General features: G+C 45.6%; 1 protein-coding gene across 1 annotated transcript in view; it reads left to right on the top strand.

Moving 5' to 3' along the window:
* The first annotated feature begins 8,578 nt into the window (after positions 1 to 8,578).
* The window catches only part of NIBAN2 (niban apoptosis regulator 2), a 50,968-nt gene continuing 37,524 nt past the window's right edge, over positions 8,579 to 22,022 (top strand). Inside the window, exon 1 of the mRNA XM_042479436.1 lies at positions 8,579 to 8,854. Within this exon, the coding sequence (XP_042335370.1) occupies positions 8,800 to 8,854 (55 nt within the window). The 5' untranslated portion in view covers positions 8,579 to 8,799. The remainder of the gene's footprint in view (positions 8,855 to 22,022) is intronic.

Raw genomic sequence — 22,022 nt, 5'->3', positions numbered from 1 at the left:
GCAGTGCTTTCCAACTTTACTCTGAAAACTGTGAGCAGAAGGCAACCCAACAGTATGTCCCCTGGCTGCTTATGGGACCACCACCATGGCAGTGCCAATAAGTCATGCCCAAAAGAAGCAAGATGGGGGGAAATCAGGAAACCTTTCCCCATTCTGCTGAGGCTCAGCCACGAGTATTTAAAACCTTCAGCTATGTGTATTGAAATGGAAAGACTCCATAATGCCTTAAGGATCATAACCGTGCATTTTGCTACGTTCAAATGGCTTAGGAGGGAAGGAAGAGCGCAGGGAGTCAAAGATGTGCTATCGAAGATATATTCTCACGTAGCATCTGGTCGCCATCTGTACGGTGATAATCGTAAACAGGAATGGTTAAGAATGTGAGGAAAGCCAACTGTGGAATCTCACTGGAATAACATCCCAACCAAGAAATATATTGTAGTCTTGTTGGCATTAACATGGGAGAGAAAGTGGCCATGTTTATAATTCCTGTCTGACTACGCATGGAGTAGATAAAACATCTTTTGGAATTAAGATGTTGCAGGATAGAGAAGACAATTTACTCCCATATGACAGATTGTAGAATTTGCATATATATATATTATATTAACGTGAACACACATCACTTCTTCCGAAACAGTCCAGATTATACTATCGATCCAAAAATTCTCCTTTTCATCAAAATGCCTGAAGGTGATGATGCCTTATACCAAACAAGAGACAGTCAAGGAGGCTGTGATTTTCTGAGTTGAAATGCCTGACCGCTGGTCAGGGTGCAGAACTATGAATCCTGAAGCATATAGTTTGTTCTCTTCATGTACTGCCCAGACATCATGTATCAAAGATGGTCCATCTATCATCTATCTATCCCTCCGTCCATCCAGGGTCTTCTTTCTCCTTTGCTAGAATTTGATTTACTCGGAAAACAGCTGAACTAACAGCATGGTGTGGACCCTCATGGACAGTTTAGGCCAGGAACTGAAGCTCTTGGTGGACCCTCCGAATGGCACCAAAGATCGACGGCCACCACTTGCACAGAGCTTTTGCTGGCCCGGCCCCACCTCTCAGATGGTAAGATTGACCGCTTCTCTTCCTGGTGCAACCTGCATTATCCGCCCCATGTCACCGATGAAGGATGTCATTTTAGGGATGGATGCCCATTCCAGTCAAGCTCCAGGGCTTGTTTGTTTGTTTGCTTCTTTTAAGTTACATTTTATCCCATGTTTTGCTCCAGTGAGCTCAAGACAGCATTCACACCCTTCTGACCATCCCAATTTGCTGGAGCAGAACAGGAGCACCCATGCGCATCGGGTGCTTGTGCCCATCATCTGCCTGATGCTCATGGAGCACTCTTGCTAGTACTTGGATGTGCCTCTTCTCCATTCACTAACGGGTTTCATTGCATTTCTCCAGCGTAGCAAAGTAATTGTAAAGTTATGAAGTGCAGACTTGTGATGCTCTCAGTCAACAATGCCACCATAATATAATAATGTGTATCTTCTCAATTCACTAATAGGATTCCATTGCCTTTCTCCATGCAGCTAAGGTTGTAAAGTTATGAAATGTAGACTCTGATGTAGGCTCCCAGACAACATAGTATAATTGGTGGTGCTTATGGTTGATAAGGATGCTGCCATTGCTCTCCCATTCATGTTGGCTGAAGGGGAGAGTGCCCTCTTCAAATGACCCCAAATGGCATGACTAGGAAGATACTTGGTGGGTGAGATATCTGGTAGCAGCTACTGAAGGCACATAAACTGGTCTGGAGACCGTTTTCACTCTCCTCACTTCAGTAATTCAGCAACAACAACAACAACAACTTTACACTGTTGTTTCTATTTCATCTTGGCCCTGATTGAGCTAGGAAGTTCTTTACATTTCTTTAAAAGCATTCATCTCTGCTCTCTCAGAAACTATCATGGCTCAGAGTGGGATTTGATTAATTGATTGATTGATTGATTGATTTTTCATCTCAGGATATTATTACATAGACCCCAATCAAGGCAAGCCACACAAGATGCTTTGGTGGCATTTTGCAACTTCACCGCTGGAGGAGACACCTGCATTTCTCCTCTGCAAAATCAGGTAACAGGCTACTTTCCACCTGGGGTAGTTGTGTCCCATGCCCAATGGAGATTAAATGCATGGTGAGGTGTGTGCCACCAGAGTTTATAAATACTGCAATGCTTTAAGCTAGTGTGGTCAAAATATATTCCAAAATGCCCTCTAAGGGTGTGTGTGAGACCTCTTTGCCACACTTTTGCCTCTCTCTGAACCCTGGTTTCCAGAGTTGTAGTCCAACTCGCAACCAACCACACCATCTTTCTGAAACTGTTCATCCCAGATCCATAGCATGTTCCACTGCAGTTAAAATGGATTCGTAGTGCTATAACTGTGTTGCAAAAACTCTGTTACATCCCAGGTTCCGATCAAGGCTTGGCTGAGAGAATATACTTCGGAAGACATTTTCCAGTGGTTCAGTTCCTTACCTGATGGCTTTCTGGAAACATCGTCATTGCATATGGAGAAAGGCAAATTTGTCAGAGAAACAACCACAAGCGAATTTTGTTAGGATCAGTCCCAAATTGCAATGGTTTAAAAAACCCCGCAGTTTTCAAAGTTATAGTGCTATAATGGGTAGTGTGAAAGGGTCCCGACACACTAGTTTGCTACACTTATGGATCAAATAAAGATGGAGATCACTAAGTCCCCAGTTCTAGCACCTTAGGCAACCCTAACCCAATTCTGCTCTCTCCCCTTGCCACTGCAGTTGGATACCAAGGTTTGAGCCAGTCCAGCTCCGCTCTTGAAGCTTCACAGCAGCCGGGCCACCCAGAAAGTGTCCTATTCTTGCAGGCCCCAAGCGGAGGGCAGCAACCACAGCTGGAGAAGGAGATCCGATTCCTTGCAGACTCCCGGGAGGAGGCGTACTAGCCACCTTCAAGGTGCATGGTAAGGAAAGAAGGGGAGGCAAAGTCCCTTGTTAACAGCATGGAAAGGATTTCTGAAAGCCATGGTCATAGATCTAGTCCTATGAGGACATCTCCAAATCTTCCGCCATACCAGTTGGGGAAACAGTAGGGATCTACAGTGAGAAAAGTAACTTTTTGAAACCCTGCCCCTGCCTATCCCTAGCAGATCAAAGGGGCTGATGTAGTGCAAGACAAGTGTGTGATCTGGAGCTTGAAGGAGTTAACAGGGAGGAATCTCTGTTTAATTCAGCTGGAGTACTGGGGAAAGAGTTAACAGAGCATGCTAAAGCCAAGATGCGCCTGTCAGGAAATCGCAAACAGATGTCTTTTGCCACTTTTGCACCTCTGCAAAAGGAAGCATGATCAATGTAGCCTTTCTTTGGGGTCTATGTGCATGTTTTAAAATAAAGGTTTGCTTGGTAGGTGTTTGGATACTTTCCGAACGCCGTCTAAATCACGATACGCGCCCACGGCCGCGTAACCTCTTTGTGTGTGTTTTCAGCTGGACAATGATCGTCTATAATGACACATCTTCCATTTCTCCACGGAGGACCTCTCCCTTTTGCCTTGCGCGATCTGGCCGTCTTTCACAACGGAGATATCTCCCATCACTTTGGGTTCACGTGGGGCCGGTTTGCTTAGCTAAGGTTCCCTTGAAGGGACGAAATGACTCCTTCTCTTGCAGGAGGGAAAGCTCAAGAAGGAGAAGATGCCAAGAGCCTCCTACAGAGCCATCAGGGTTTAGAAAACCACGACTCTATTGATGCGTTTCCTTGTCTGTTTGCCTTGCGCCAAAGACTGTGCTTCCTTTGGAAGGATAAGATGGATCATTTCACGTTTACAAGGACATTGCTTGTATAGCCTAGATGCAATGCTGTGGCTGCTGGTAAAACCAGCTTCCAATTGATTCACTGAGCTTCCGATTGATTCACTGGACTCTAGCTGGGACTAACATTAGGCCGCCGCACCCCTTTCTCTGGAATATATCTGTATAAGATGTTAATTAATAATATTGGAGATGTTATTGGTTTACCTTGGGTTGCGGTGTGTCCATTTTTATGCCTGTTGTTTTACATTGCAGGAGAAATCAATGGTGGATCCTTTCTGTTACCCCAATATGAGAATGGGCTACAGAGGAAAGCTTCACCTGTTGGTTTCAGCCTGTTAAGCATGGTAAGGGTTTTTGAGAAATTCGTCATCTCTTCTAGGCATTTGCTAGGCCCTCCAGCTTGACTCTATGGTCAACTTTCCAGTGGAATCATGCCATAGAACTCCATTGGAGGACCTAGAAAATGCCTAGAGAGAACGTATTTTGTGTAAGCGAACCGGTGTTATGCGACTCGCATAGTACACCGCCCTATTGTAGCTTCCAGGTCTGTGTTTCGACTTCGTTTCACATCCAGCAGAACAGAGACTCTTTCTCTATTTCCATGGAGAGTACACATCTGCTTCACGTTTGGACACAAGAGACAATAGTACAGAGACGTGTATACCCCTCTTGGAAATTGCAGGGTGGCCTTTCAGATAATACTGAAATTAACAATGGAGTCTGCCTAATGTTGGGTAGATTGATAGTTTGGCATGACAATGGTGTGCAAAACAGGAGAGTTATCTATTTGAGTTGCCGTCCTCCCCCCTGACCAACAGTCTCCCAAAATATTTCACTACAGCACCCATTGTCTCCAATGGCCATGTTGGGCAGGGTGGATGGGAGTTGTAGTCCAACACATCTTATGGTCATCCAGTTTGAGCTCTTCTCCCCCCACACCGATAAAAGCCAGATTGTATTGTGATGTGACATTTCCCACTACTTAGACAATTGGAAAGGACTGAAGATTTGGTGGTGACTCTCCTTAATCCAAAGATGACAAGGCTCCCAGGAGAACCACAAAAATGCAAAAGCAAGCTACCCAGGAGTTGGGAAGGTACAGTTGGACTGCAAGTCCCATCAGTCCTAAGCCAACATAACCAATAGCTAAGGTTTCTGGGTGTCCAAGAGCGACTGCAAGGCCAGGCATTCATCCATTGGTCAGGAGGGGAATTTGTTTAAATCACAGCCACTAGAGAGCAGCCAAGAATCATGATTCTTTCCAAAGGAGACGCAATGGTGTTGAGAGAAGAGAAGTCAGGGAGGCCAAGGAGAAAAAGTTGGAAGTCCTCCAGTCCAGGTTTCATAGTGTTTGCTGCAATCTGCTTGTTTTAGGGAAGCGTTTAATAAATGGAATTTTAATGGGAGAAACAATGTCAGTCATTCTCATTCTCCTGTTTATATTTGTGATGGGAAAATTGGTTGAGAAGATCTATTTATTTTATTTGTTGCACTTATATCCTGTCTTTCTCCCAAAATGGGATCCAAGGCAGCTTTGCCTATTCATGGAGACAAAAATTGTGGAGTTCCTTTCCATTATTTTCTTTTTCTTTCTGTGGATAGCCTTGGCAGGAGTAAGGTTTTAAAATCTAAAACTCGTTCCATATGAGCTGTTAATGTAATTTTAATTATTTTTTAGGGAGCATTGAAGCTAAGTCCAAGCTAAGCTCATAGCTCAGTCCAAAAAGGAAGGAAAATCGTAATGCGCTCAGAACAGTCACATAGATTCAGGTGCATTTTTTTAAAACTCAGAAATGGTTGGAAGTTAATTTTGACACGAGGAAGAAATCCTCCCAGCCAAAGGCTGGCACAGTCTTAGGAATATTCCACTGCTCTATCTGCCAAGGAAAGCAATGCCATGCAGGAGAAAAAGGGTACCTTGTGTCCAGGACAGTCAGGCATTCGACCACAGTATCCCACTCTCTCAAGCTGATACTGCAGCAAATACTCCAACTAAGTAGAAAGAAAGGCCTTCAGAGCGTCTCAGGCTGCATCCGCATAGCAGAAATAATCCAGTTTGACACCACTTTGGCATGGCTCAATGCTATTGAATCCTGGCAATTGCAGTTTGTTGGGGCAACCAGAGCGCTCCGACAGAGAAGGCTAAATGTCTCACAAAACTATAAAATTCCATAGCATTGAGTCATGGCAGTTAAAGTGGTGTCAAACTGGATTAATTCTGATACAGATGCTCTGGAGACGTTTTCACACTCCTTTCTTTTGCTCTTTGGCCATGGTCATAGACAACGTCAAAGTCTTATGTTGGAGTGGGGTGCATGTTTTTCTATGGTTGGGTTACAAACCTTTCCGTATTTGGAGATGATCGCCTTGCCTTTCCTCCCAGTTTCCCATTCTTTGCAAAGTACAAGAGAATACGAATCAGGTATGGGATGCCAAGATTGGGCACGTGATGCCTCCGGACTGGGCACGAAGGTGGGTGATAACACACAGATTGAATATTGCTGCATTTCAGAGATGAGCGTGGTGAGCATCTAGGTAAAATAGACATTTGCATCTCAACTACCTTCAAATTAGGTGTCAAATTAGTCCAGCCCTATATTAGTCCTTTAGGCTGGGCCTATAGAGTGAAGTCCAAAGTGTCTTCCCACTGGGAGGAATGTCCCTGGAATAGATCTCTGCTCATGGGATGCTCCTGCTAGTGAGCGGAGGGAGAAGTGCTTTTCTCCAGTCTTTTACTTCCTACTCCAAGCTCTGCTTTGCTTTCATGGCAATTTGCATTCATTCACCACCTACCTTTGGGCCGTTGGAGGAGACAGAGCTATAAACCGTCTGCCTAGACCCCGGAAGTGCGTTCCCAAAGCAAAGGCGGAGCAAAATGGAACAGGCCTTAAGCGAAAAATCTCTCTACACTTCCCACCCCGGATCATCCTTCCCCTAGATCTTTGCTGGGGCCTAGGTTCCCACACCTCCTCTCTTTCGTTCTCTCTCTTCCTCTCTCTGCCCATATCCTATCCCAGCAAGACACACCTGGAGATTAAGCCGGGACAAAGCCAAGCTTGCACTACGAGTTTCCTGAGGAGAATGACTCCAGGCGAAATGCAATACATGGGCGTATCTTGCAATCGCAACCGAAGTCATGTCGGTCTCAGTGCCAGAGGAGCTACCAACTGTGTGGATGGGGGAGTGGGCATAGGGCACACATTGCCACCAAAAGGGGAAAGCTCCTAAGATTCCCAACCCTCTGCAAACTTTGAAGCAGAGGAAAAGTGAGGACTATGGGTAGTGAATGAGAAGAGGTCTGCTTTGTCTTGTTTTTACTTTTATATTTTTTATATTTTTACTTTGGATGTCTCATTTTCGTGGTGTTCAGGAGCGGTTTCTTTCTGTGCCATGTTTGCTATGGTGCCCCTGTGTTGATGTGTTGAGTTTGCACAAGTCAGAAACGACTTGAAGGCCCACAGCGACAACAAAGTTTTGCAACCTCCACATTCACCTTGGAGTTTCTGTGATATTACAATATATAGGCATCTATTGTGCAAGGATGAATGTGCCATGTCCAGACGCACCATTGTCACTGATGTGCATCATGGCACACTCCCATAAGCATGCAAACGCCTACTAGGAGATGCTGGAGCACCAAAGGCAGTAAGCCATAGCACTGAGCCACGGCAGTCAAAGTGGTCTCAAAACTGCATTATTTCTGCAGTGCAGATGCAGCCAATCTCTCTCCTCCAGCAAAACTCACGCTTTATGTTGGCTACATCCCAACCATCTTTCCTCACCCATCCCCTGCATCCAAGCAAGTTCAATGTTTGCACAAGGTAGTAGCCACCAGCCATCAATAAAGCCAGCGTCAGTCAGCCAGGAATAGCCCTGAAAGAAACGCTAAGCGATATTTGTTTTTGAAAACTCCCTTTGAGGTTGGCCTAAAGGTAATCTATACCCGGTTTAAGCAGAGCAAACAAACAATATAATTCTACACATGCCAATCCCCATCGGAAGAAAGGCCATATCCTGTTATTATCCTTTGATTATTATTATTTTATTGACGGGGTTTATCATCTGCTTCATGTGAGCAGCATACTTCATGGAAACACATAGTGTAAATACTTATTTACACAGGGAATCATAGAAGAGTACTTGCCCCTACAGAAACCATACTTGCCCATAGGGAATCATGGGTGAACGCTTGCCCATAGGGAACCATGGGGGAATACTTGCCCATAGAGAAACCATACTTGCCCATAGGGAACCATGGGGGAATGCTTGCCCATAAGAAACCATATTTGCCCATAGGGAATCATGGGGGAATGCTTGCCCATAAGAAGCCATACTTGCCCATAGGGAATCATGGGGGAATGCTTGCCCATAAGAAACCATACTTGCCCATAGGGAATCATGGGGGAATGTTTGCCCATAGGGAACCATGGGGGAATGCTTGCCCATAAGAAACCATACTTGCCCATAGGGAATCATGGGGGAATGTTTGCCCATAGGGAACCATGGGGGAATGCTTGCCCATAGACTAGAGGAACCATACTTGCCCATAGAGAATCATGGGGGAATGCTTGCCCATAGAGGATCCATACTTGCCATAGGGAATCCTTGGGGTCTACATTGGGAAATCCTGGGGGCAGTATCTCCCAATGCTTCCCTCTGGGCCAGTCCTGTCCTCTGCTTTGGTACCTCCTGGGGGTGGATACCAAAAAAGAAGGAGGGGAGTCCGAATTAAGAAGAAGAGAGGCAGGAGGAGGAGGAGGAGAAAGGCGTGTCCTGGAGAAGGCAAAGACGAGGAGGAGAAGAAGAAGGAAGAAAGGAAAGGGCAAGAACAGGGAAGGAGGCGTCGCTGGAGCTCCGGGGGAGCCTTGCGGAGGGCTTGGGCGACCTTCTCCTTCTTGGCCAGTGGCCCATGGAGCCAGGCTCGCCTCCTCTTCGTCCCTAGGCAGCCTCTTCGTCCTTTTCCCAGCGCCATCTGGCTCCTTCCCTGCTGCAGCCATCATGGGAGACGTCATCTCAGCACACCTGGACGAGAGCCGCCGGCAGTTCATCGCAGGTAAGGCGCCCCACCTGAGTCCGCACGGCCAGGGAATCCGAACTCGACCCGCTTTGGAGCCTCTTCCTTCCTTCTCCTGGGCTTGGCTGCCTCCAAGCCCTTTTTTTGGACTCCTGGCCAGCCCTATAGTCTTGGGTTTTCTTGGCAAGGCTCTTCTTCTGCACTTGGCCCTGGCCATCATCCTCTGAGGCGGAGAGAGTGTGACCTGGCCAAAGTCACCCTAGTGGGTTTCTATGGCTGAGCCAGGAGCCGAACCCTGGGCTCTAGAGTTCCAGTCCAATGCTCAAAGCACTAAGCCATGTTGGCTCTCTAGACAATGCATTTATTGCATTGCTGACTTGGGTTGACCCTACCATAGGATTTCCTTGGCAAGGTTCTTCAGTTTGCCCTGGCCCTCCTCTGAGGCTGAGAGAGTGTGACTTGGAACCAGGGTGGCATCACAGATGCCATTAATAATATCGAATTTGTTATTATTTGTCCCTTGATAGCTCAGATTCTGTCCAGGGATCTTGGAGGTATCATTGACAGCATTGATAACATCAGAGATGTATTATTATTATTATTATTATTATTATTATTATTTGTCTCTCGGTGGTTCGGACTTGGTCCAAGAATTTAGGAATCAGGGCGGCAACAGTGATATAAGTGATAATATCAGCAACATATTATAATTATTTGGCTCTTAGTGGTTCGGATTTGGTCCAAGAATCTAGGAATCGGGGCGGCATCGCTGATGCCAGTGATAATATCAGAAGTTCATTATTATTATTAATATTTGTTATTTATCATCGCTGTCGTTATTAAGCATTGCACACCATCCTGGATGCTGCAGAGTCGGAGATGACTTTTTAAAAGTATGCAGGATATTTCATTTGAAGAAACCAAGCCAAAGGAAACAGAAAAAGTCTTCTCCAGTTTCTAATGGGACCTTTCCAGGTTTCCTATGGTTGCAACAGAGAGGATTTCTCCTCCACCCCTTCCTTCTTTCCTTTCTCCACGTTGCACACTCTTCTTAAATAAAGTCTCAACCCCCCTTTTTCCCTCCTCCGCCTTGCCTTTTTTTTTCTGCTTTTGGAACAGAGAAGGAAGAAGGAGGCAGGGAAGGAAGGGGCTTAACCATGGCAGAAGCAAGTCTGGGCAGAAAGTGCTTTCATGGAAAGGGAGGAAATGTTGGAGAGAGCTCTCTCTGTGTTTGTCTGTGCAAGAGAGATCAAGTTTTCCATCTTTGGCACCGTGCCCCTCAACACCTACTTAAAGCAGACTCTTGGCACCCATAATCTTTCAGGCATCATGATTCCGACCATTTCCCTCCTTACTTCTTTGGGTACATCCAAATTGCAGAATTAAATCAGCTTGGCATCACTTTTAACTGCCACGACTCTATCGTGCAGCAGCTTGGGATGTGTAGTTTGGTCAGGGATCCAACTCTGGTGCATCTACTGCACCTCTCAGGATTTCTGTGAGAGAGAGTCATGGCAGTTCGAGGTTGTGCCAACCTGCTTTAATGCTGCAATGCGGATGCCCCCTTTGCCTCCTTTTTGTATACAGTTGGCCCTCCACGTTTGTGGCATTGACCTTTTTGCAGATTTGATTATGCACGGATTTGGTTAATATGTTTTCTCTAGGGATTTCTATGGTGACTCTTATGTCTCTGGCGCGACTCTATGGTCAGTGTCCGCCAAAAAGTCATGTTGGAGGACCTAGAGATTCCTAGGAAGGACACTGCTCTAGGCATTTGTTGGCCATAGCATTGCACTGAAGGATCTAAAGATCTCTAGAAAGGGGTTCTCTCCAGTTAATAATCCCAGCACTGCATTACTATTCATATTGGCCATTAATAATAATTAATGGTGATTATTATTATTATTAATTTAAATTCTATAATGCATCTTTTTATCTTGGCTTTTCTCCAATGAGTTCTCCTCATTCTGGCTTTCTGGCTGTTAAAGGTGGAAGGGCTCTAACCCCAGGTACAGCCGGGCACCGTTTGTGTTTCTTTAAAGGCTTGCAGGGAAACATAGGAATCTGTGTGGAGGCCCTTTGGTTGTAAAACCGGGGAGTGGCGTTCCTTTTGGACTTCTGAACGTGGCGCAGCAGGAAGGTGTGACAGTATGTTTCTCTGCGTTGGCAGCCAGTAAAGTCATAATAAACTTCAGCAATTAGCCGATGAATTTGCTACCGAGTCCTGTTTGGTTTCTCACACAGTCGGCTGTGTGTGTGCATTTTTATTAAATGACACTTTGTTGCCTCTGTGAAAGAATGACACTTGACTCTCCTTATCCACGGATTCAACCATCCACGGCTGGAAAACATTAAAAAATAGCAAGTCTTGTTTTTGCCATTTTATATAAGGGACACCATTTTATTATGCCATTGTAGTTAATGAGACTTGAGCATCCACGGATTTTGGTATCCACAGGGGGTCCTGGAACTAAACCCCAGCAGATACCAAGGACCTGCTGTAATGTCCAGGAACACATCTCCTTCTTTAAGTGAGGTAGACTTGCATTACGTATGGAGCGACTATGAATCCCAGAGTCACTGAAGGATTGCTGAGGATTCTGGGTGTTTGTCGTCTTTCCAAAATAACTCCTTCACCTAGAAGTCTCACAACAACCCTGCAAAGTGGGTTGTACCCAGAGATATACCTCAACTCAGGAAACGCTGCATCGGAGGAAAGGTTTGAGCCCGGCCAAAGTCCCGCACACTTTTGCTAGGATGCTGCTGTGCTGTTTCCAAATGGTGTTGAGTTTACTTTTCCTAGTCTGGTTTTGTTGGCAAACAGATCTTGGCGCTTTCTGCAGTTGGATGTATGGCTCCTTGTTGGACGGGCCTCTCTCTCCTTCCCCCATTGCTGCCCAGCCATGGACAGGACTGTGCTTCTATACAATGGCTCTTTTGCCTTACGGCATCATCCCAGCTGAATTACAGGCTGGGAATCCAGGAGTGGGAGGGCTGGCTAATGGTTGCCTGCAGATACTTGATGGATCCTAATAAGAAGGGAGGAGGAAAGGTCAGTTTGATGCTGTCTGGGCTTTGTCCCTCTCCCTCTTCCACCTCCCTAGTTAGTCGGTCATTGGCCCTGCCTCCGGGGACCCTGTCCATTGCTCTGTCTTGACCTCTTGCCTTCATCAGCCTGACTTCCCCGTTCTTAATGTTGAAGCAGAAGTCGGTGGAGGGTCATTGCAGCTCAGCAAGGCTTGAACAAATGAGCACTGAAGGATGGAAATGTGGTCTTTGATGGAAATCCCCAAGCTCTACTCCAGGGACGTAGCTAGGATTTTAGGAAGGGGGGGGGTCCAGACTAAGTGCCACCATTATAATGGGGCTTGGGTGTGGTGGCGGCGGTGCAGCAGCACACACCATTCATTTTTCTAATGGAAGGGGGGGTCCGGACTCCAAGAACCCCCCCCCCTTGGCTACGTCCCTGTCTACTCATCTGGTTCCTTCCCTCCCAGTTGAAACATGTCCCTGTATTAAATGTGTCAAATGTATATTAAATGTAAATGTAGGACCAAACGCAACTGAAGAAGTAGACCAAAGTCTATGAAAGCTCATGCTGCCACCTTCCTTCCTTCTGTTAGTCTCAAAGGTGCTACAAAATCCCTTTGCATACTGCTTTCCCAGACTAGCACAGCCATGTCTTTGAATTAAATGCATTCAATGCTGTAACATCTGTCCCCAGTGCAACTTGAGTGTGCTCTTATTTTGCCTCTGAGCATGTTCAAAGTGCATTGCTTTACTCCACAAAACACCCTAAGCCAGCTGGTGCCTTTTGTGTTTTGGTGGGTGTTTCCTCTGCCAAGCAACCAGTCTGTTGCAGCTGGGTGGATTACCAGAAGGATCATTCCTCCTCTTATGACTCAAACTACTCCTCGGTGTGACTGAGTGGAACAGATGAGTCGCCGTCTTAGTGGGAAAGGGCAAGTCATTTTATTTCGGCAACTTCCAGATCCCTTCCCCCTTGCAGAGGGTTGACTCATCCTTCATTGGAAGCTGGACATCTTGAGAGTCTCAATCAGTGGTTCCCAAGCTTTGGTCCTCCAGATGTTTGAGGCTTCAGCAGCCAGAATTCCTGACCATTGGCCAAGCGTTCTGGGAGCTGAAGTCTAAAACACCCGGAGGACCAAAGTTTGGGAATCGCTGGTCTAAATGGCATTGCAGAAATGGAAGCCCAAAGTAACTATTGCTAGTGTGTGTGTCATCATTGCTATGATTTATTTATTAAAACATATGTATCCTATGTCATGGTGGCTCCCAGACCCTCTGTAACGTTGGTTTGTCACTTCAGATATTGTGTTGTGCTTTTGCTTGTGAAGCCATGGTTTTAGCCTGCTAGCTCTTTGCAAACCACAGTTAGTTAACTTGGATGTCACACCAGACTATGGTTAATGTTCTTTCACTATGGATTTGCAAACCATAGTTTGTTTGTTTTGCCTTCTTGAAATGTCTTATCTGAGGCATTATGTCTACATAGTCAATGAGATTGTATTGATAAGAGGACCATTCATAGAAAACCGCTCCTTTCAGGATGATCATTTTCACCTATTCTGGAGGTTGGCTTGCACTGGGCCTGTTGCTTTTTTAGTTGATCTTCCTCCATTCCCTGAATTATTTTAACCTACTTGGATGTTAATATTGTGTTGATTTCAGTCTGCCGCTATGTATCCAGTGAGCTGATTCCAGCAGTACGCTTCCTCTTCCAAGGAGAAATACCGATGGAGGAATGTGATGAAATGGTTCTGCTTTTAATTTTATTAAGTTGGGCCACGGTGCCAAATTCACGTTGATAGGAAAATCTCAGGGTGAGAAAGGAATGAATCAGAGACTGATCTTTCCTGCAAGATCAACACAAAATACAGAAAGCCACCTTAGTGGAGGTCAAAACTTTCCCAATTTAGTCCAATGATCTTTATTTTATCAAGTCGAGGTCTTTCTCATCTGCAGTCAGTCACTTTTCACTGCGAATGCTGGAAATAGGCTATGAAACTGGTTAACACCTTGTATCCAACTGGGTTTGGCAAAACATGTTTTTGAAACCCTTGATAGAGTGATGGTTTGGTTCAATTTCTAACACCGATGGTACAGTTCTTCATGAAATGGCGATATATTCACTGCGCATCAATCTTTATTTTGGAACTGGTCCTGATTATTCATTTGCACATGGCAGGAAAAACCCTCCAAACCATGGTTTGTACTAACTGTAGTTCAGAACCTCGATTGTGGTTTCAGTTTCAAACAAGAGTTGCATGTCTGCCTCCCCTATTTTCATCTTCTCTGGAGTCACAACATCATGGGATTCAAAGTTTGTTGGTTTGAGCAGAGTGACGAACTGTGGTTGTCACCGACAACGCTTTGCAAGCTTACTTACTTCAGGCCATGTTTTCTGATCTTGGTTTGCAAGCCAGTCACAAACCATAGTTTGACCATTTAGCCATAACGTTAAACTAAGCCTTCATCATAGTAGTTTGGCTCAATGGCAGATTTACGTCTCTAATGGAAATAAACTTATCATTGAAAAGAAGTAATGGTTCATCATGTTTGGCTGTTTCCTTCTAGGCTTCTGTTTTTGTAATTTTTGGTATCTGCACCATATCCGCCATCCACTCCTTTTTCTTCTCCTTGGCCTCTTCTCCAAGGGACTTGCATCGTTCTTCACATGTGGTGCCCAGAAATGGACAGAAGACACCAGCTGTGGTTAAAAACCATGCTAAATAGAGCAGAACTGCTTTTCTGTGCCTGGACAGAAAGCACTTCTTCTTCTTAAAATCCCAACATAATCCTTATTTGCATGTCCCAGTCTGACCTTCAGATCCATTACAATGACATCAGGATGTTGGGGGTAGACAATATTCTGAATTCAAGCAGCAATTCTAGACAAATTGTGGAATATTGGAATTTTTTTTTCCTGTGTAAAAAATGAATCTAGTGTAGGGGCAGAGAGTTCGATAATCATGTGCTTGCTTGCTTCTGCCCTTTTTTTGCTCCAAAGCTGTTTCCTCCAGCGGCTGTTTCACTGCTGGTGATTATATTGTTTTAAACAGTAGATTCAGTCCCCTTGTATCTTTTCCTCCTGAAGAAGAGAAGACAAGATGGCTCCTCCAGCTAAAAAGATACCCCACTGGGAAATAAATCTTCTCCATCTCTATCAAGTGTGGTCCTGGAAGCCTCACCTAAACCTTGGGGATGGGGACAAGGTCAGTGGGATACTCCGTCACTTCATCTTAGTTGTCCTCCTGAACTTCAGTCCTACTTTCCTAAGGGTTCCTCTCATTTGCACATTCATCATCACTGAGATCCCCAGTCCTCAAAAATCAGGTTGTGGTTTCCACAATATCCTCTCTTCTCTTTCTCCCATCTGAAAGCCTACAGGCATCCTCCAGAGACTATTGGACTATCCTTGACTGCTTGCCATGCTGACCATGCCTAATGGGAGTTGTCATACCAAACATCTAGAGTAGTGATTCCCAAATTCTGGTCCTCCAGGTGATATGGACTTCAGTTCCCAGAAGCCCCAACCAGCTTGGCCAATAGTCAGAAATTCTGGAAGCTGAAGTCCAAAACCTCTGGAGTACCAAAGTTTGGGAACCACTGTTCTAGATGATGCCTGATTGTCTCCCATGATGTCAATACCTTGGACTCTTCAAAAGTTGTTGAACATCAAATCCACCATGCTCCAACCAGCATGCCCAGTGGTGAAGTTATTTGGGAACTGAAAACCAAAACATCTGGAGCTAAGGCTGAGAAGTACTCTAATATGGTACATTTGTGGAGTCTTTGAGCCTTGAAAGGGGCCACAAGGGCCATCTCTTCTAACCTCCTTCAATTCAGGAACATACAATTGAAACACTTTTGGAGAGATGTCCACCCAACATCTGTTGAAGGACCTCCAAAGAAGGAGAACCCACACCACCATAACTGAGCACTGGTGGAATCATGTTCTCTGACTCAGCATACCATCCTACCCCTAGTATCTCTTCATATCTATTTTATCTCAACAGTAACTTTCCAGGTTTTAGCTGGGGGCCGGCGTTGGCTTGAAGGGTTAATTAAGACCCGTAGGTTTTACAAAAAAACTGCGGGTGATGACACTGAAAAAACGTCTCAAATGGGTCTGTTAATAATGGGTCCACATAGCTGCCTGCATATTTTTGGATCCTCCTTGCAGGCATCTCTAGAGGGGTGTGTTTGCATCTCAGAAGGTGCCACGCCATCGTTGTTTCCGCTTCCAAGAGGGGACTCCCTTTTTCCTTTAGGTCTTGCCTGTTTTGTGTTTGCCGTGAGCACTGCTGGCGGGGAGTGGAATTCTCCACCAGAAACACTCTGTCTTTTGTCCCCGGCAAGGAGAGCTGAGATGCCAGGAGCGTTGCCCTTTGCGTGCAGCCAGACTATTTGCACTCTTTCCTCCCTCCCACATGCCCTCCAGTCTGGATAGGAGGAGAATCAGCCCCATTCTTTCCTTTCTTTCCTTGTCTGTTTTCGGGAATGGCTCAGGAGGTGGGCTGTTTTTCTCTTTGTGGCTTCAGATCAGCTCTTCCCTCACCTGCTGGTTTTGGATGATCTGCCCTCTCCAGCCTGGCATCAGATGTCGGTTTCTTGTGCCAGCAGCTGCAAACTGCTGGTTGCCTGCCCAGATTCTCTTGAGTCCTCCCCAAGTACTTTGGGCCTTGGGAGGTGCCACAAGGGTCATGTAGTCTAACCACCTGCATTCTGAAAAAACAGCACACACAATCCCATATCCTTCTGCATTTATCAGTTAAGGCTGACATCCTGCAGAGAGTCTTTGCCTGCTTGCAAAAAGACAGCAGATAGAGGAGAAACTGAACTTCATTTAAGAGGGAGTTCCAAAGCCTAACTTTTGCTCCTAAAGTATAGTTGTCCAGAGCCAAGCAGACATCTCCCTTGAAAGTAAGGAAAACATTTTCTCTTTAGAAGAGAAAGCAGTGGGGTGTGTAATGAATGTGACCTCCAGATGTGCTCCTCTTCAGACATTCCAGTCGGATAAAGCCCTTAATCCTGTTGCAGCAAAACCGGCCAAGTCTTGTGACACCTGAGAGATGGACAGATTTATTGTGACAGCAGCTTTTGTTGGGGCCGCAAAGCCTGATTTGCCATGAGAAGGGTGATCCTCAGCTGGCAGGTAGAAGTAGATGGGTGCGGAGGCAAAAGTCCCAACAATAATGGTAGGGCCAAAAGACCATCCAATGCAAGGTTTAAAATCTGGTGCCATTCCACAGCAAAGTTCACATGTACATAGAGAACAGCACTGCATCCATTCGCAGCATCAGGGATTAGTGATAAGACTCTCTTCCATACTGTCTTTTACAATGGGCCCTCCACATTCACTGGGGTTAGGGACATAGGTTTGGGGTTAGGGAAATCCAGAAATAACGAGATCCACAGAAAAGCCACAAATGTGGAATATCTACTGAAGTTGCAATTGAAGCGAAAGAGTACCTTAGTCTTGACCAAGTCTTAAAGAAATAGAACAAATGTACAGCAACTCGCCTGGCTACATATGTCTTCTTTGAAAGCTGGACTGAAACAAAATTCTTTCCTAACCCCTACCTATCCATCCTATCCATCATCAAAGGGGTCTTGGTTCAATCTTGGGCTTCCTTACCTTATACCAGGGGTGTGCCCATTTTAAAAAATCAAGCCCTGCAACTATATCCGTCCCATCAGGTATGTCAAGGATGTTCTCTCTCTTGCCACAACTTCACCCGACATGGTGTGCTTCTGGTTTTGGCAGCACAGACTTGTTTGAGAAGTATGGATTTGGGCCAATGCTGTGCAAAGATAGACCAAGGCATGTGACTGAATGAAAACTCACCTGGTTTCCAGCTTGCACACCTATTACCCATAGGATGACAAGTGCTGATGTGCCAGTTCTTCAGACTGGCCTCTCCCCCAAAGAGGTCAAAATCAGGGGTTGGAATATAGTTTCCTCAATGCCACTCATTACAAAAAGAAAGGAACTTTCCCAAGCTCTAGTCCTAGCTCTCTTGGAGTTGGGATGGAGGCAGCTACAACAGAACTTCATGTTCTGAATGGAGTTGCATTTCAAGGATTTATTTCAACCTGAGGTTCAAATTCAATTTGAAAGAAGGTCTCCCTCCAGAAGGCTTTTCGGGGCCACATGAGTCCCATTTTTGCACTAGTAGGTTTCCCATGGCTCTGTGTGCTGTGCTTGCAGTCCCACTATCCTTGCTGGCATGGTTGGTGAGGATCTGAGAGAGAGCTTTCTCTGTGGCTACTTATGGTGACCCTATCATGGGGTTTTCTTGGCAAGATCTGTTCAGAGGAGGTTTGCCATTGCCTTCTCCTGAGGCTGAGAGAGTGTGATGTGCCCAGGGTCATCCAGTGGGTTTCATGGGTGAATATAATATTATTGTTGTTCTTGTAAACTGACCTCAAGTCTCCCCCGACTCATGGTGACTCTGTCGATGAGACATCTCCAAGACCCCCTGCTCCCCACTGCTTTGCTTTCAGTGGTTCTCAAACTTTGGTCCTCCAGATGTTTTGGATTTCAGCTCCCAGTATTCCTGATTGCTGGCCAGGCTTCTTGGAGCTTCTGGGAGTTTTAAGTCCAAAACACATGGAGGGTCAAAGTTCGGGAATCGCTGGCTTAGGTCTTGCAAATTCATACTTCTGACCTCCCTCTATGATTCTAAGATTCCTTAATTGAGTCTATCTATATATGAAGCTGCATTTAAAATATGTTCTAAGTGTAATGTTGACATTCAGTTCCGTTTTAACTTTTGTAAATCAATGCTTTAGTTGGACCTTCTTGAAATTATGGTAAGCTGCCTTGGATCCCATTGAAGGAGGAAGGTGGGATACAAGTGCAATCAATCAATCAATCAATCAATCATAGTTTAAAAGAAACACAAGCAAGCATATACACAAATGGAGAGAATTGCATCTCTTCCCGTCTTTCTGGGCCTGGTCACCAAGAGGCAAATGGTGCTCTCCAAAAGTCACCATGCAAGAAGCTTACAAACAGACAGTATCATTTTGAACTTGATCTTCAGGTGCCAAACTCAACATGGGAAGAGCCAGGAGGATGCCAGTGTGGGTGAAGCTGCTCCTATGCTAGTTATATGTGATGGATGTTTGTTTACCCTGCAGGAGAGAAGCAGTTTCATTTCCTTGATAATCGCTTCCTGGAGATTTGTGCATAGCTGTGGTCTGCTAGAAGGCTCCTCGCTTTTGACATTGCCCACAGGGGTGCCATGCTAGAACCAGCATTCTTCTTTGCTCTGGCTTTGCTTGCAACGCCCTGTTCTGCTTGCATTCAGCTGGTCGCTATGTGAAGGAACCAGTTTTGTTTCCACCCTTGCTTCATTTTTTTCCTTTCTGCCCCAGCTGTGGTTCGTTGGCAGGCTCGAAGTATGCGCTATGTTTCCCAGCCAAAATCTCTGGGGTTTGGCAGCCGTGCCAAGTTTTACCGCAACAGTAGGAGACTGAAGCCCCCCAGTAGGTTGGCAGGGACACATGTAGCCTCAACCCTGGGAAATCACTCATCCTTGTTTTCAAGGATATTGAAAAAAAATATTGTCATGGTTTCCTGTTTGCGCAGGAAGTGCATAGATGTAGGTTTTTTTCTTTTTTTAAAATGACCAGTGGAGAAAGAAATTCCAAAAGATGAATGGCTCCCTTCTCGGTGAGAGATACGAGAGCAATCTGCGTAACGGTTAAGCCCTTGCAGATAGCGCTTCAGGATTTGTGTGGTTTGTGCAAAGGCGTTGCCAGACCTTGGAAAATAATGGGCCTCTGCTTTGGCTTGGGTTGTTTGCTTCCGGATGTTTTGGCATGTTTGCGGGCTGGGAAACAGTTGGAACCTGTCCGGAGACTGACAGGGAGGTATCGCTCAGTACAAGGACCAGGAAGAGACCTGCTGGAACTCTGTGGGCAACATACGGGGGCGGATTCATGTTTTCTTGACTGACCCATGATGCATTACGGGTGGCGTTGACTCAGGAATGTTCTGCCTTCATCTGAAAGCTCTCCTTTTGTGTTTCACAACTTTCTGAACATGGGATGTTGTCCCCACCTTCAAAGGGACATGATGGAGTTGGGAGCTATGTCCTGATGGAGATGGAAGATAGAGATGGAAAGCTATGTTTGACTTTTAGCGTAACTGAAGTTCAGACATTTTCCCCCATGTTATTTTTTTGTGTGTGTGGGAGGAACCTTTCCAATGAACAAGTCCAATATTTGCTTAGTTGAAAGTGTCCTGGGTAGCAGATTTTGGCACACAGCTAGGAGTTTAATGGTGGAACCATTAAAGTTGGAGAGGTGGCTGCCATCTTGGTTGGTTTCAACAGTGGAGAAATTCATGGAAGATGAAGCTATCGGTGGCTATTGCTCATGATGGCTGTATATTCCCTTCAGTACCAGAGGTGTTAGAGCCAGCATGGTGTAGTGGTTTGAATATTGACTTAAGGCCCTGGAGATCAGGGTTCGATTCCCTGCTCAGCCATGGAAATCTACTGGGTGTCCTTGGGTGAGTCACACACTCTCAGCCCCAGAAAACCCTGTGATAGGTTCACTTTAGGGTCACCACAAGTCAGAGATGACTTGAAGGCACACAGCCAACACCACCAAAGGTATTATACCTGGCATTTACCTGCAGCTAGGAATAGAGTTCCCTGGTCTCAGGGTTTGGGCTGGCATCTCAGTGGTTAGGGTTGAGACCAATGCTTTGAAAAATTGCATACAAAAGAGAGCTGGAGAAAGTGTTGTGTCCCCCCCAACTCCAATATTAATACAGTTTGAAAGACTTAATTTGAAACCAGACATATATCTTCTCATTTTTTAAGACTTGGGTTTGTTATTTGAATTACATGATCTGAGAAACTGTGGTTGCCACTCTTGATGGCATCACCAAAGCTCACTCCCTGTGACCTCAGTGGAGGATTCTTCGTCCACTATTTTGTTCCCCCAGTAACATCAATAGGGAACATCCCTCGGGCTAAGGTTTGGGTCCAGAGATTATAAATCTTTCGATTTTCAGTATTGGCCCTGGATCGCTCCCAATCTGTCAAGTCTAGTTGGAGAACAGGAGTAGGAAGAAGTTCCCAGAAGCAACCGGTGGCCGATGTCGGAAGAAAATAGTGGCCTAAGTGTTCTGGCTGGTTTGATCCAGCATGGGCTGGTCTTATGTTTTTCTCCAGTACACCATTAACCTTCGTCCTTCAAAGAACTGGAACACAAAGTATTTGGAAGAATTTTCATATATGGTTTTGCAGTATGTAAAAAGTGACTTCCATATCAGACCTGAGGGAGAAGCTTTTTGAGCCAGTTTTTGTCTTTGCGTGTGGTAAATCCCGGGGCGGGAATACTATGGCTGGCAGGCTGCTTGCAATTTGTGTCTGTTGTGCAACTCTGTGCCCTTCTCCCCCATTGCAGTTGGGGTGTGTATGTGTGTTAAAATGGAAAACCACACCCCCAGAGGCCTCCTGAAGGCATAGTTGTCTCTTGAATCACTCAGAGGCTCACGTGAGAAAGGCAGAAACAGCAACGTTTGAAAACTTGACCTGACTGGAATGCCAACTCTGGTTTTGGAAAAATGGTGAGGTGTGCCACTCCCAAGGTTCTGGGATGACTGAAAAGATGGCATGTGTGGCCTTTGGAGACTCTCTGGTTACTCAACTCGGTGGTACAGAGCCCAGCAAAGCAAAACGGTGCATTCTTTGAAGATGCCAGCCACAGATGCTGGCGAAACGTCAGGAATAAACTCTTCTAGAACATGGCCACATAACCCGAAAAACCCACAAAAATCTATGGATGCCAGCATTGAAAGCCTTTGACTTCACATCAAAACTGTGCTGTATTAGGATGCATCTGCACTGTAGAAATAATGCAGTTTGACACCACTTAACCTGCCACAGTCCCATCCTACAGTATCCTGGGATTTGGGGTTTGAAGAGGCACCGGCACTGTTTGGCAGAGAAAGATAAAGACCTTGTAAAATTGCAAATCCCAGGAATCTGTAAGATGGCGATAAACTGCCTTACTTATACTAGCTGCGCTGCTTGTTGCAAGGTCACCCAAAGGGTTTTATGGCTGAGTGGGGAATTGAACCCTGGTCACTCACCCCACCTTAAAAGCAGTTCTGGGGCCTCTGCATGCTGTGTATTACAGTCATATCACGGCATTGCTG

This window comes from Sceloporus undulatus, chromosome 7 (genome assembly GCF_019175285.1).
Source record: "Sceloporus undulatus isolate JIND9_A2432 ecotype Alabama chromosome 7, SceUnd_v1.1, whole genome shotgun sequence".
Lineage (NCBI taxonomy): Eukaryota > Metazoa > Chordata > Lepidosauria > Squamata > Phrynosomatidae > Sceloporus > Sceloporus undulatus.
This window is presented reverse-complemented; position numbering and strand designations above follow the sequence as displayed.